Raw genomic sequence first — 13125 nt, 5'->3', positions numbered from 1 at the left:
TTCTGGCTGCATTCTCGCAATCGATCTGATACAGTACGATGGTATGTCTTTCTGTGGCTATTAAGCATTTCTAACAAGGTACATTATGATTTTTGTTTTTAAAGAAGTATTGTGCAATAAATAGATTTTGGCTAAAGGCCTTCATAATTAATGAGGAATACAAAGCAAGTGTGCTGATCATAATTCTGATTTCTGTTTATCTGCATTAGCAGTTGAAAATGTTCAATGTAACTTGTCCAGAGAATGAATGGGAAGAGATTTGATAAGTAGGTCACCCTGGGCAATTAGAGAGCAGCTTGACAGCTGGCTGATGAATACAAGTACAACCCTTCCCCAAAGAAAAGGAGGATGAAAACAAGCTTGAAAGTAGAAATGAGGGGAAAAATCAATAGTGCGAATTAAAAGCAGCCCACTCTGCTTCCCAGACCTGCCAGCATATGATAAAAGAAAAAATGTTAGCATTTCATCTGTGTCCCATTTATCTGAACTCTTAACTACACAATGGTGTTCTGCCAGTCATCTTTTGAAATGTTAACCTGCTCTGGGTAAAAGTCATGCTGGAACAGAAGTGGAAAGGTTACTTGGTAGTTAATGAAGGTTCTAATGTGCAAGCAAAATACCAAATGTCATGTAACATTTTGGAGCTTCGTGAGAATCCTAGTTTGTTACGGTGATGGAGGGTGGCACTTGGCCCACTTGTTTCTGTTGGCCCTGGCACAGCAGTCGTTTGATTACTGTTGAAGAATGTGGCGTGGATCAATGCCAGAATCTACAACGTTGGTCTCGTAACAAAACACAAATAATTGCTGATTTGTTTATTAATATCACATGTACCAAGATACAGTGAATAGCTTCTGTTTGCATGCCATTCTGACAGGTGATTCCATACACAAGTTCATAGGGGTGGTTCAGAAGGAAACAAGCAGAATATAGAGCATCATGCTACAGTTACAGAGGAAGTGCAGAGCAGGTAGAGAAATAAAGTGCACGGGCTATGATGAGGTACAGAGATCAAAAGATCAAGAGTTCATCTTTATCACACAAGATCTGTTCAAGAGTGTTATAACTGCACAATAGAAGCTACCTCTGAGCTTGGTAGTATGTGTTCTCATGTTTTTGTAGCTTCTGCCCTTTGGACGGTGGGGGGGGGGGTGCTGTGGGGAGAGTGATTCAACATTTATGAAAGTAAAATTGTGTTTGATTAATCTCCTGGAGCTGTTTGAGGATGTGAGTTGTGGAATTAGGGAACCACTATATTTGCACATTCAGCAGACTTCTTGTAAAACCGCCATACAAGCTAGTCGACAAAAGTCTGGCTTTGATATTTTCTTCCCCACAGGTTTGGGATTAAATTGTTTGTCATTGAATAACGAGCAACATACAACCCCAACACAATGGGTTTGTGTCCCAGCTCTTGTTTGTTAGTCTGTATATTCAGGAATCTCAGCAGAAGCAACCTGTGTAACTCACCACCCTTTCTGTCTCCTCAGGTACCGCAGTGAGAAAATAACAGTTAGCTACGCTGAGTACATGGCCTCACGACAGCATTATTTTCAGAATGGCACCCTCCATGCCCCACCTCTCTACAATCATTACTCCTGACAACAAGCAGCACGACCAATCACAGGAATCCAGCTACCACCTCATCGGAGGTGACACCTCCTCTTCCTGGTCTAGTTACTTTTACTACTGCACTATTTTATGATGCTAGCTTCCGTTGCCAAGCACGCCTTCGGTTAGCGCTACCTCAGACAGACTTGGCAACGGAACGCTGTGACGAAACAGTAGAATCTTGTTTTGGGGAAGGGAGGGATTTCTAACAAATCTTGTTTCTGTTTCTATACTTGTTTACCTATGTTTGCCTTACTTTGGTGACTTGCAGGATTCTGTGTACGAACTGCAGGTTTTTTAGTACTGAAACCATTGACGTACAGTACGTAGGGTGCTCAGTCTCTTCACCAATGGATGACGTATCCACTGGGTTGTTGATTTAGTCTTGCCTCCCTAAACCCAAAGGTTACTGGTTCGCAGTTTTCATTTTGGTGAATCGTGGGATGTGATTTCCCCAAAACGCTGCTCAGAGTGGGGAGAAAATTCCAAAATCCTGTGTAATAAAAATGGAGCTTTTCTTTATTCAGTCCGCACAAGCCAATGGTCAGTCAGTAGGTGCGGTTGAAAATGCAGTCAGGACGGAAATGTTTTCCGAAGTTGCTTAAAAGTCGTGTCTCTCATGACATGAGTAAGTATTAACTTGAAGTAAATAGCAGGACTTCTAATGGACATGCTGTGCGTAATTGCCAAGTGGTGCGCGATTATGTGTGCGTGCCTACAGGTCAAGCATAATCCAAGGGTGAATGCTGGATTTCTTTGCACATTATAGAAGATGTCAGCACAGCCCCAGTTCCAGCATCACTCTGGCAATAATCTGGTTACCTTTTAATCAACAGTGTTGGAAGGGTAGTAAAAATCTAGTTTTTTTTTTGTTGCCCTCATTTACTACTTGTATATCTATAGCCCAAGCATACATTTTGTGAATGAAAACCCTTTGATAAAGTAAATTGTATTTACTCTCTGTCTCTGTGTCTATGTGCAGCATAACAAGCCTGTTCTCTATAGCCCTACACTCACAAAATGATCCACTGTTCAGTCTTTCTCCTGCGAAAATGGGACACTGCATGCTAAAGTTGAAATTTGGCAGTGCTGAGACCAGGACTTTCAGATTCACACAGAAGCAGCTTCCAAGTTTGAATTCCGTTCAGTTTAGAATGATGTGTACTGCCACCACTCTTGGCACCCTCACAATTCAAGAGAATTCCATAATTTATACTGATCACAGTCCAGTGGCCTGTGCTCAGAATCATTTTAGTGCATCGTGACATGAGACAAAGTTGAGGGATCATGTCCTCTTTTCTCTGCAGAGCCGATGGATAGAAAAGCAGAGTTTGCACTGCTTATTTTCCACCATTATCCTCACTAAGTTAAACAAGTTGTGAAGCCAATAACTGTAACTGTATTATGGTTTATTGTCCTGTACTGAGGTACAGTGGAAAAACTTGTACACCATCCATACAGATCGTTTCATCACATCAGTACATTTGAGGTAATACAAGGGGGAAATAATGACAATGCAGAATAAAATATTACAGATATGGATAGTGCAGGGCAGCTAGATGATGGGTTGCAAAGCTATAACAAGATAAATTGTGAGGTTAGGAAGGAATTTTATTGTACTAGGGAACAATTCCATACATGCTTTGCCAATGTAAGAGAAGAGAGAATGTCCGGGGTTGATTATGTTTGCTGCTTTACCATGCCACTGAGATGTGCAGACAGAGTCCTTGGAAGGGCAGCTGGTTTCTGCAATATGTCGAGCTGCGTCCACAGCTCTGAACTGTTCTCCAGTGTACATCGTGACAGGTGAGAGATGAAGTTCAAGTTGAGGGTTGATGCCCTCTCGAATGTACAGGGAAGATGGAACAAGAGTAGAGGAGCAGAGTTTGTACCACCATTATCCTCACTAAGCCGAGCAATTTGTGCAGCTAATATTTTATTAATGCTTTAAAAATACTTGCACTGTGATTAGTATGTTAGTTTTGAAAACAAACAGGTACTTTATCAAGTAGGGATACAACCACAATGTTGTTACTAGTAATGTCCTAAAGAAAATGAGAGAATTGAGCTGTCCGTAGTTGCATCAAACCCTACTGACAGAACCAATCACAGAGCTCTATGGAACATGGAGCAGTACGGGACGAGAACGTCTCTCTCTTCAGCCCACAATGATCATCATGCCAAATTAAATAATCACTTCTGCCTACATCCCTCCATGTCCTGTATATTTGTGTGCCTGTCCAAATGCCACTGTTGTATTTGCTTTCACCATTTACCCGGCAGCCTGCTCAATAGAGCCACCACTCTGTTTATATAAACATGAAACAACTTGAACATCTACTCTTAGCTTTCCCCCTCTCCCCCTAAATGCATATACTCTAGTATGTGACATGTGATGAGGATGTTAGGAGAATTCAGGGTGACTTGGATAGGCTGGGTGAGTGGGCAGATACTTGGCAGATGGCGTTTAATGTGAATAAGTGTGAGGTTATCCACTTTGGGAGCAAGAACAGGAAGGCAGATTATTATCTGAATGGTGTACAGTTAGGTAAGGAAGAAATACAAAGAGATCTTGGAGTCCTTGTTCATCAGTCACTGAAGGTGAATGAGCAAGTGCAGCAGGCAGTGAAGAAGGCTAATAGAATGTAGGCCTTTATTACAAAGGGAATTGAGTACAAGAGCAAGGAAATCCTCTTGCATTTGTACAGAGCCCTGGTGAGACCACACCTGGAGTATTGTGTACAGTTTTGGTCTCCAGGGTTAAGGAGGGACATCCTGGCTGTAGAGGAAGTGCAGCGTAGATTCACAAGGTTAATTCCTGGGATGTCTGGACTGTCTTACGCAGAGAGGTTAGAGAGACTGGGCTTGTACACGCTGGAATTAAGGAGATTGAGAGGGGATCTGATTGAAACATATAAGATTATTAAGGGATTGGATAAGATAGAGGCAGGAAATATGTTCCAGATGCTGGGAGAGTCCAGTACCAGAGGGCATGGTTTGAGAATAAGGGGTAGGTCATTTAGGACAGATTTAAGGAAAAACTTCTACTCCCAGAGAGTTGTGGGGGTCTGGAATGCACTGCCTCGGAAGGTAGTGGAGGCCAATTCTCTGGATGCTTTCAAGAAGGAGCTAGATAGGTATCTTATGGATAGGGGAATCAAGGGATATGGGAGCAAGGCAGGAACCGGGTATTGATAGTAGATGATCAGCCATGATCTCAAAATGGCAGTGCGGGCTCAAAGGGCTGAATGGTCTACTTCTGCGTCTATTGTCTATAGTATATGTGACATTTCTATCCCGGGAAAGGCACTTGATATTTACCCTATTTACAACTCTCAATTTTATGAACCTGTCAGATCACCCCTCAGCCTCCACCTCTAGAGAAAACAACCTGTCTCCCAAACTTTCTGTGTAGTTAATACTCTCCACTGCATCCTCTCCAGAACCTGTAATGGGACACCCAGAACTGCACAATACTCCAAGTGCAGCCTAACCAAAGTTTTATACAACATGAAGTGACTTACTGCCCTTGCCAGATATACTTGCAGGTACCATGTTAACCTGATTTCCATGACTGTTTTGAAGTGTGCTAACAGCAATGACTCAACTTTTTGATTGCTAGTCCAACACTAGTACTGCACCAAATTGTCTGCCCTTCCGAACAAAGCAATTTGAATAAATTTGAAGACTACTGGTGACCTTTTCAACAGGTGTTTACCTTGTATCTCTGACAGTTTGATCTTTATTCCCAAGCCATCAGTCACTGGAGATGCATTCGTCATTGATACTGGTCATGGTTCTGACCATGGTTGACTGACAACTCCAGGATTGTTGCTCATTGTGCTCTGTTAAACTTGCGGCTGAAGAAATACCCTTGAATGAGTGGCTTTCTAGTCTTGCACAGAACAGTGGAAGCTTGATTCCTAGCACAGCATCTTATGTGAGAGAACTAGGGATGACTGACTATATCACAGGGATAGACCCTAACAAGCCATGTTATTAGCAGTGCAGTAAACTACCAAAATGAGAGCTTATATATGTGTGTGAGAGAAAAAGGCTAAGTCTCTCAAAGGAGCAAAATGTATCAATCATCAAACTAACACTTCTTTTGATGAAACTGGTATTTCCAAAACACACAGTATGCCACATACTAAGGAAAAGTAATGGACGTTACAGCCCACACAAAAACGTTAAGTCACTATCAGGAACAGGATTAAACTGTTGAGCTCTTCAATGCTGTTCTGCTATTTGGTTGGTTGGTCAGGACAAAGACGTTCACCTACCTTCCATATTTATTCATGGTCTTGGTTTCTTTGAAAAGAAATATAAATACTTCTTGAAACTGCTAGCTGATAACCAATGTTAAATGTATTTTTCTTGAGAGTTGATTTCTATTGTTGTTTGATGTTCTTCTTTGTATCACATGTGAATGGCCAAGGGCAATATCCTCTTATAAAAGATTCTCCCAAAGGAGCCAGTGGGCCAGCAGCATCTGTGGGAGAAAAACATCTTTCATCAGAACTGGGAAACAGGGATGATGAGTTGGTTTTAAGTTGCAGAGAAAATGGGAGACAAATGGCTAGGACAAAGTAATATCTGTGATTGGTTGAGGTCAGAATTGCTGTGGGGATGTTGCAAATGAGGTCACCCATTTCATGGTTTAATTGGGGAACATGAACAAAGAAACATAAAATTTATGAAACAAAGACACTTGGAATGAGAACACAAAGGAACATAAGGTACAGTACAAGATGTAGAACTCTGTTATTTCACCCAGTCTCACTGGGCATGTCCCAAAGAGCCAGTTTCACAAATGGAGGAGCCTTGTGTGGATACAGAATGAGAAAGGAAGTTGCCTGAACCTGTAGAATTGGATGAGTCCATAATGCTGTAATGTTCCCAGATGAAAGTAGAGGTGCTGTTGGTTCTTTTCCCAATCTCCCTGGTTCTCTATCCCATAGTTTTTAATCTCTCTGCATTTTCTTTCTATGACTGCCTGGGCACTTAATGACTTTAAATATCCTTGAAAGCCCCTCACAGCCTCCTCTGTTCCAAGGATAATGGAAAAATATGATGTTGATTTATTTTGGAATGTTAAATTTTAAAAGTATACAGGGTTAATGACAGGATTCTTGGCAGTGTGGAGGAACAGGGGGATCTTGGGGTCCACACCCATAGCTCCCTCAAATTTGCCACGCAAGTTAATAGGGTTGTGAAGAAGATGTATGGTGTATTGGCCTTCATTGATTGAGGGATTAAGCTTAAGAGCCGGGAAGAAATGTTGCAGCTTGATAAAACTAATTGGACCAGAGTACTATGGAACACTGGGATTAGTTCTTGTCACTTCATTATAGGTGGTGTGTGAAAGGTTAAGAGTGCAGAGGAAACTTACCAGGATGTTGTCTGGACCAGAGGGGATATCCATGAAGATAGGTTGAATGAGCTCGGGCTTTTTTCTTAGCGAAGGAGGATGAGCGATGACTTGATAAAGGTGTACAGGATAAGAGGCTTAGATCAAGTGGATAGTCAGAGACTTTTTCTCAGGACAGAAATGGCTAATACCAGGGGGGAGTAATTTTATAATTCATTAGAGGAAAGTATAGGACGGATGTCAGAGGGACGTTTTTCTACAAAGAGTAGTGGGTAGGTGAAACATGCCAAGGGTGATGGTAGAGGGAGTTAAATTAGGGGCATTTAATAAACTCCTGGATAGGCACATGGATGATAGAAAACTAGAGGACTATGTAGGAGGGAAGGGTTTGTTTCCTTGGAATAGGTTAAAAGGTTGGCACAACATCTTGGACTGAAGTGCCTGTAATGTGCTGTTCTATAACAGTCTCAACTTCTCCAGTCTGTTGACAGAACTAATGTCTCTTGCCTCCAGCATCATTCCAGTAAATCTCTCTATACCCTTCCTAAAATCTCCTTTTCTAAGACATGATGCCCAGAAATGGCCTGTTGTGGCTGAACCAGTGCTATATGAAGGATTTTGTTGCTCTTGTCCATTCTGCCTCTTATAAAGTCAGTCCCGCGTGCCATTGGTAACATTTTTGTAATTTGCCACGTCGCTTTCAGTGAGCTCAAACACAGCCAAATGTCTTTGCCCCGGTTCCATTGAGATCTGTCCCCTCCCCTCACTGACTCCAATGTTCTTATGTCCCTGTCCATTGAAATGTGGCTCTTGTCAATTTACGCAATACATTTAATTGGCTTTATGTCCGCTCCTGCCTTGGGCTGAATGGATCCTCCCCATCTTTCTCAGGATTCACTAATTATAAAATTTTGTATGCCATCTTTTTTGACTATGCCCTGCAGCAGCGGAGATAGTACAAAGAAGACTCACCAGACTAATTCTTGGAATGAAGGTTGTCTAAGTCTTAACAAGAGAGGATACTCGATTTCAGTAGGTATTCTTTAGTGTTTAGAAAAATGAGGGTTGACTTTATTGAAACAGGTAAGATCTCAAGAGGGTTTGACAACGATGTTGCAATGTTTTTACCAGTGGGAGAGTCTCCAATGAGGGGATACAATTACAGCACAAAGGGACTGAGGTGGTGTAGAAACAACTTCCTGCAGAGGAGAGTGAATATCTGGAAATTGCTGAAGGCCGGATCTTAAATATATTTGAGGTGGATAAATGTTTTTAAGCAAGGAATTTACACCTCTGGGGATCTGGTACAGAAGAGATGAGGTCTCCTGAGTGACCACCAGGAGAGGTAAGGGGAGTAAGCAGTCGGTGTTGGATTTCCCTCTGGCCATTCCCCTCAGCAACACGTACACCTCTTTGGATACTGCTGGGCTGGGGGTGGTGGGTGAGGTGGGGTGGTTGACCTATCAACCAGCCACATCAGTAGAGCAGTAGTAATAGGAGACTCAATAAGGGGACGAGTAGGAGATTTTGTGGCTGCAGAAGAGACGCCAGGATGGTGCAAAGTTAGGATATCTCAGAGTGACTACAGAATATTCTCGGGAGAGGGAAAGCAGCCAGACGTCATGGGTAGAAATGGGAAGAGGTCCTGCACAGAGAGTATAGGGAGTTAGGAAACTTGCAAAGAGCAGTATCTCCAAAGTAGTAATCTCTGGATTACTCCTGGTGCCACGTGCAATAGGAATGATAGTACAGATGAATGAATGGCTGAGGAAGTGGTACCAGAGGACAAGGTTTCAGGTTTTTGAATCATTGGAACCTCTTCTGGAGCAGGGGTGACCTGTACAAGAGAGATGAGTTGCACATGAACTGGAGGGGAATTAATATCTTGGTCAGGAGGTTTGCTGGTGCTACTCAAGAGGGTTTAAATTAGTTTTGCAGGAGGATGGGAACCAGAGCACCAGGTCAGAAAGTGGAGGGATGGAGAGGAAGGTGGATGTTGGGCAGTAAAAATTGACAGGAGCAAAGTGATAAATATGATGGGATGGATAGTTTGAAGTGTGTGTATTTTAATCCTAAGAATATTATGGAACTATGATATTGTGGCCATTACTTGGTTGAGAGAGGGACAGAAATGGGTGTTTAATGTCCCAAGGTCATGATGTTTTAGAGAAGATAGAGAAAGGGATGGGAGTGGCCTTACTAATCAGAGACAGTATCACAGCTGCTCTCAGGACAATATGGAGGGCTCAACTGAGTATGGGTAGAACTCAAAAATAGGAAGAGTGCAATCACTCTGTTAGCAACAGATAGGGATAGGTATGTACCTTGTGGGAGAGTATTAAATTGGAGCATGGCAAATTATGAGAGCATTAAGCAGGAACTGAGGAGAGTTTATCAGGAACAGCTGTATTTGGGCAAGTCCATATCTGAAATGGGGAAGGAGTTTAAAGACTGACTGCACACACTACAGAACAGGTATGTTCCAGCAGAAGGAAGGACAAAGATGGCAAGGTAAGAGAACTTGGATGTCAAGATAAGTGATGGATGTAGTCAAAAAAAGTATGTTAAGCTTAGGAAGCTAGAATGAAACAGGGTCCTTGAGAATTATGAATAAACCAGAAAAGAACTCAAGAAAGGAATTAGGAAAGCCGAGAGGCCACAAAAAGCCTTGGCAAGTAGGAGAGAATCCTAAGGCATTTAATACATGCATCACAAGCAAGAGGATAACAAGGATAAAGGGGGGAACATTTGCTTGGACGCCAAGGATGTGGGGAGGTCCTTAATGATTACATCAATATTTACAAAGGAGAAGGGTGTGGAGGATGGGGAGATCAGGGCTGAGTGTATTCATATGCTATTTAAAGGCAGAGGAGAAGGTAGATTTGGGTCTCTTAAAGAGCATTAAGGTCCCCGGGGCCTGATGGGATATACAGCAGGATATTGTCAGAGGCAAGAAATGAGATTGCTAGGGCCTTGACCAATATCTTCATGTCCACTCTAGCAACAAGTGTGTAGCTGATGTTTCATAATTCAAAGAGGGAACCAGGATAATCCTGGTAACTGTAGACCATTGTATCCCAAGTCAGTGATAGGGAAGTTGCTGGAGAGAATTCTTAAGGATAGAATTTGAGGATTTGGAGACCATGGACTAATTAGGGAGAGCCAGTATGGCTTTGTGCGGGGCAAGTCATATCTTACTAACTTGATTGTTTTTGACAAGGTGATTTTGAAAGTAGAGCTGTGGATGTTGTCTACATGGATTTTAGTAAGGCATTTGATGACGTCCCTTAAGGGAGACTCATCCAGAATATTAAGGTGCATGGGATCTGGGTGAATAGGCCATTTGGATTTGGAACTAGCTTGTCCATAGAAGACAGGGTAGTGGTTGAAGGGACTTGTTCAAGCTGGAGTGTAATTAGTGTTCTGCAGAGATCTGTACTGGGACCTTTGCTATTTGTGAGGTATATAAATGATCTGGCAGAAGATGTAGATGGGTGGGTTAGTAAGTTTGAAGATATGAAGATTGGTGATGTTGTGGATAGAGTAGAAGGCTGGCAAGAAATACAGCAGGATATAGATCAGTTGTAAATATGGGCAGAGAAATGGGAGATAGTTTTAACAAGGCCAAATGTGAGCTGTTGCGTCTGAGTCAAATGTAGAGAGACAGTATGCCACTAAGGGCAATGACTGACTGGCGAACGTTTAGGTGGGTACATGGAAGTGAGGGAATACAATAAACTATTGTGTAGGGAGAAAGGATGAGTTTAGGTAGCCATTTGATTACTAATTTAGTTGGCTTGGCACAGCATTGTGGGCCAAATGGCCAGTTCCTATGCTGTATTGTTTTATGTTCTATAAAACTGTTACCTGTCTTGGTATTCAGCGATGTTAAATTGACAACTACCCTCAGCAAAGACAGACCATTCCCAGCAGAACAATCCCATCCGTCACATCCCCTTTCATCAGTTTCCTATTTTCCTGCAATCAATTGTCTTTCACACATTTTCCTCAACTCCCCTTTGATTGTTTGCCATAATCATCAAGGAGTAGCAACCAATTCACCCAGCCCACATACCTTAATGATGAAGGAAACTGCAGCACCCTGACAAGATCCACAACAAAAGCCTGCAAACTCCACACAGCGTGGTGCCTAAGAACGGGACCGAACCTGCTTCTGTGGAGTCCTGAGACAGACATGTTAATTGCCGCATGACTTTGCTCCCCCAGTCTTGAGGTGGTATCTATTTCAGGAAAAGAAACAAGCCCCAGGTTATCTCTGCGCACGGTTACAGTGAAATCGATGTGATGGTTGGCTCTGTGCTGGGAAGGAAGAAGAGTCCTCAGGAGTGACGGCACGATCATTGGTGACTGTAGAGGCCAGTGAAATTATACAAATATATACAGGTACTGCTATTTTGCTGTAGGTGGTGATCAGAGGCCACCTCATCACAAAATCAGAAAGTCCCACTCAGGAACTCATTGCAACACCAGCCCCCTCCTCCTCAACTACCCAGTCCCTTTAGGAAGTCTTACAAAGATGCAGTGGAACTGATTTTACAATGATGAGCTGAGCCTGTGTGACTTCCAGCAACAGTGTACTGACGTGCATCATCTGGTCGAGTGCACAGTGACCCACAACATCGACACTATACAGATGCCATGCTACTGATTTTCTGGGGTAAGGTTTGCTCTGCACTACAACTAAAATACTGGCACAATGGGCTAAAACTGTTGGAATCTGATAAGGAAGTGAAAATGGAAACCATTAAGGGGAAGGTGAATGACAGATAGGGAATGGGTTAAGTGTGTGGATTTTATGTGGATAAACCAGGAAAGGGAGAGAACAAAAATAGGTGGGGGGAAACTCAATAATCATGGCACTGAATTGTAGACTACCCAGGTGGAACGTGGGGCATTGCTTCTCCAGTCTGCATTGGCTGCCTCTTATTGCTAAGGTAAGGTGCGAGGCTTCAGGATGGACAGGTCAATGAGGAGATGGGAAAGGCAGTCGAAATGGTCTGCAACAGGGAGCATTGGATGGCCACAGCGGACTGAGGGTTAGATCCCTGTCAATCTATGGCGGATGTAGAAGAAGCCACGTCGGGAGCACCGCAAACGGTGGACGAGGTGCAAGTGGATTTGGGCTGAGCTGGAACACCGACTGAAGTCGGGGAGAGAGACGAAAAGGCGATGGGGGTGGGTGACAGGGGAGGACGAAGAATTAGACTGGTGACAATGAACGGACGCCTTCCCACCCCCAGCGCCTCCGCGGGCCCGAACCAACACCCAACCGGAAATGATGCTTTGACCATCATTGAAATTTAAATCCTCTGACAACAGTGGGCAGCTCCGGACCACCTGCTAACGTTTGTGTTCCAAGTTTTTTTTGAGGTATTTTTGACACTCCACGTTAGGATTAGTGAGGTTGTCGCTCCCGGCCCCTGACCGTTCACGAGCTGCGGTTATGGGCCTAGCTACAAAGGTCGCTGACCCCGCGATCCTGTGGCCGGCCAGGGCTCCGGTGCCGTGCCGTGCCGCGGTTCCCGCCCAGCCCCAGCCCGCCTGGGGCCTTCCTCCAACTGCAATACAGGAGCAGAAATAGCACAGTTCGAGTCTGCTCCACGACGTCGTTTTGCTGGAGTTTTGTAACTTTTCCTCACGGCTTCGATACCCTCACTCCGGGCGCCACCTGTGTACTGTTGGCACGTTCTCCCTGCCACCACGCGTGTTTTACTCGGGTACCCGGTCCCAAAGACGCCAGGGTTGTCAGGTTAATTGGCCGCTGTAAAATTATCCCTGGTGTGTAAGCCAATGGCAGAATCTGGGAGCAGAATGGGTATGTGGGGAAAATTAGCTGCTCTGTATGCAGTAGTTTTCTTAGCTTTTATATGGAATTAACTGAGATTTGTGGATCTTGTGTTTGAGCAGGTTGGTGACAGCTGCTGAAGCAAATGGAGGAGGTGAAGGTTTTAACCTTTTCCCCACCACTTTACAAACAGCGATACCAGATGATTGTTGAATTAGTGGAGAAGTGTAAAGCTCAGAAGGTGAGGAGAAAAAGTTTATTCTGTCAGGACCCTGGCCCAAAACGTCGACAGCGCTTCTCCCTATAGATGCTGCCTGGCCTGCTGTGTTCCACCAGC

At 43.6% G+C, this 13125-nt stretch overlaps 2 protein-coding genes across 8 annotated transcripts in view; both read left to right on the top strand.

Moving 5' to 3' along the window:
* The window catches only part of LOC132381393 (AMMECR1-like protein), a 92371-nt gene extending 89803 nt beyond the window's left edge, over positions 1 to 2568 (top strand). For all 5 annotated transcript variants that reach the window (XM_059950776.1, XM_059950785.1, XM_059950803.1 and 2 more), the window contains one exon: positions 1491 to 2568. In XM_059950776.1, coding sequence (XP_059806759.1) covers positions 1491 to 1602 — 112 coding nt within the window. In that variant the 3' untranslated portion in view covers positions 1603 to 2568. The remainder of the gene's footprint in view (positions 1 to 1490) is intronic.
* An 8846-nt stretch (positions 2569 to 11414) lies between these two features.
* Positions 11415 to 13125, top strand: part of henmt1 (HEN methyltransferase 1) — a 46496-nt gene continuing 44785 nt past the window's right edge. Inside the window, exons 1-2 of one of the 3 annotated variants that reach the window (XM_059950765.1) lie at positions 11415 to 12178; positions 12911 to 13029. In XM_059950765.1, the coding sequence (XP_059806748.1) occupies positions 12934 to 13029 (96 nt within the window). In that variant the 5' untranslated portion in view covers positions 11415 to 12178; positions 12911 to 12933. Of the gene's footprint in view, positions 12179 to 12259; positions 12374 to 12907; positions 13030 to 13125 lie in introns of those variants that run through there. The other 2 variants (XM_059950748.1, XM_059950756.1) reach the window with 2 other exon arrangements.

Source organism: Hypanus sabinus, chromosome 2 (genome assembly GCF_030144855.1).
Source record: "Hypanus sabinus isolate sHypSab1 chromosome 2, sHypSab1.hap1, whole genome shotgun sequence".
Classification (NCBI taxonomy): domain Eukaryota; kingdom Metazoa; phylum Chordata; class Chondrichthyes; order Myliobatiformes; family Dasyatidae; genus Hypanus; species Hypanus sabinus.
The sequence above is the reverse complement of the archived record's forward strand: the minus strand, read 5'-3'. Positions and strand labels throughout refer to the sequence as shown.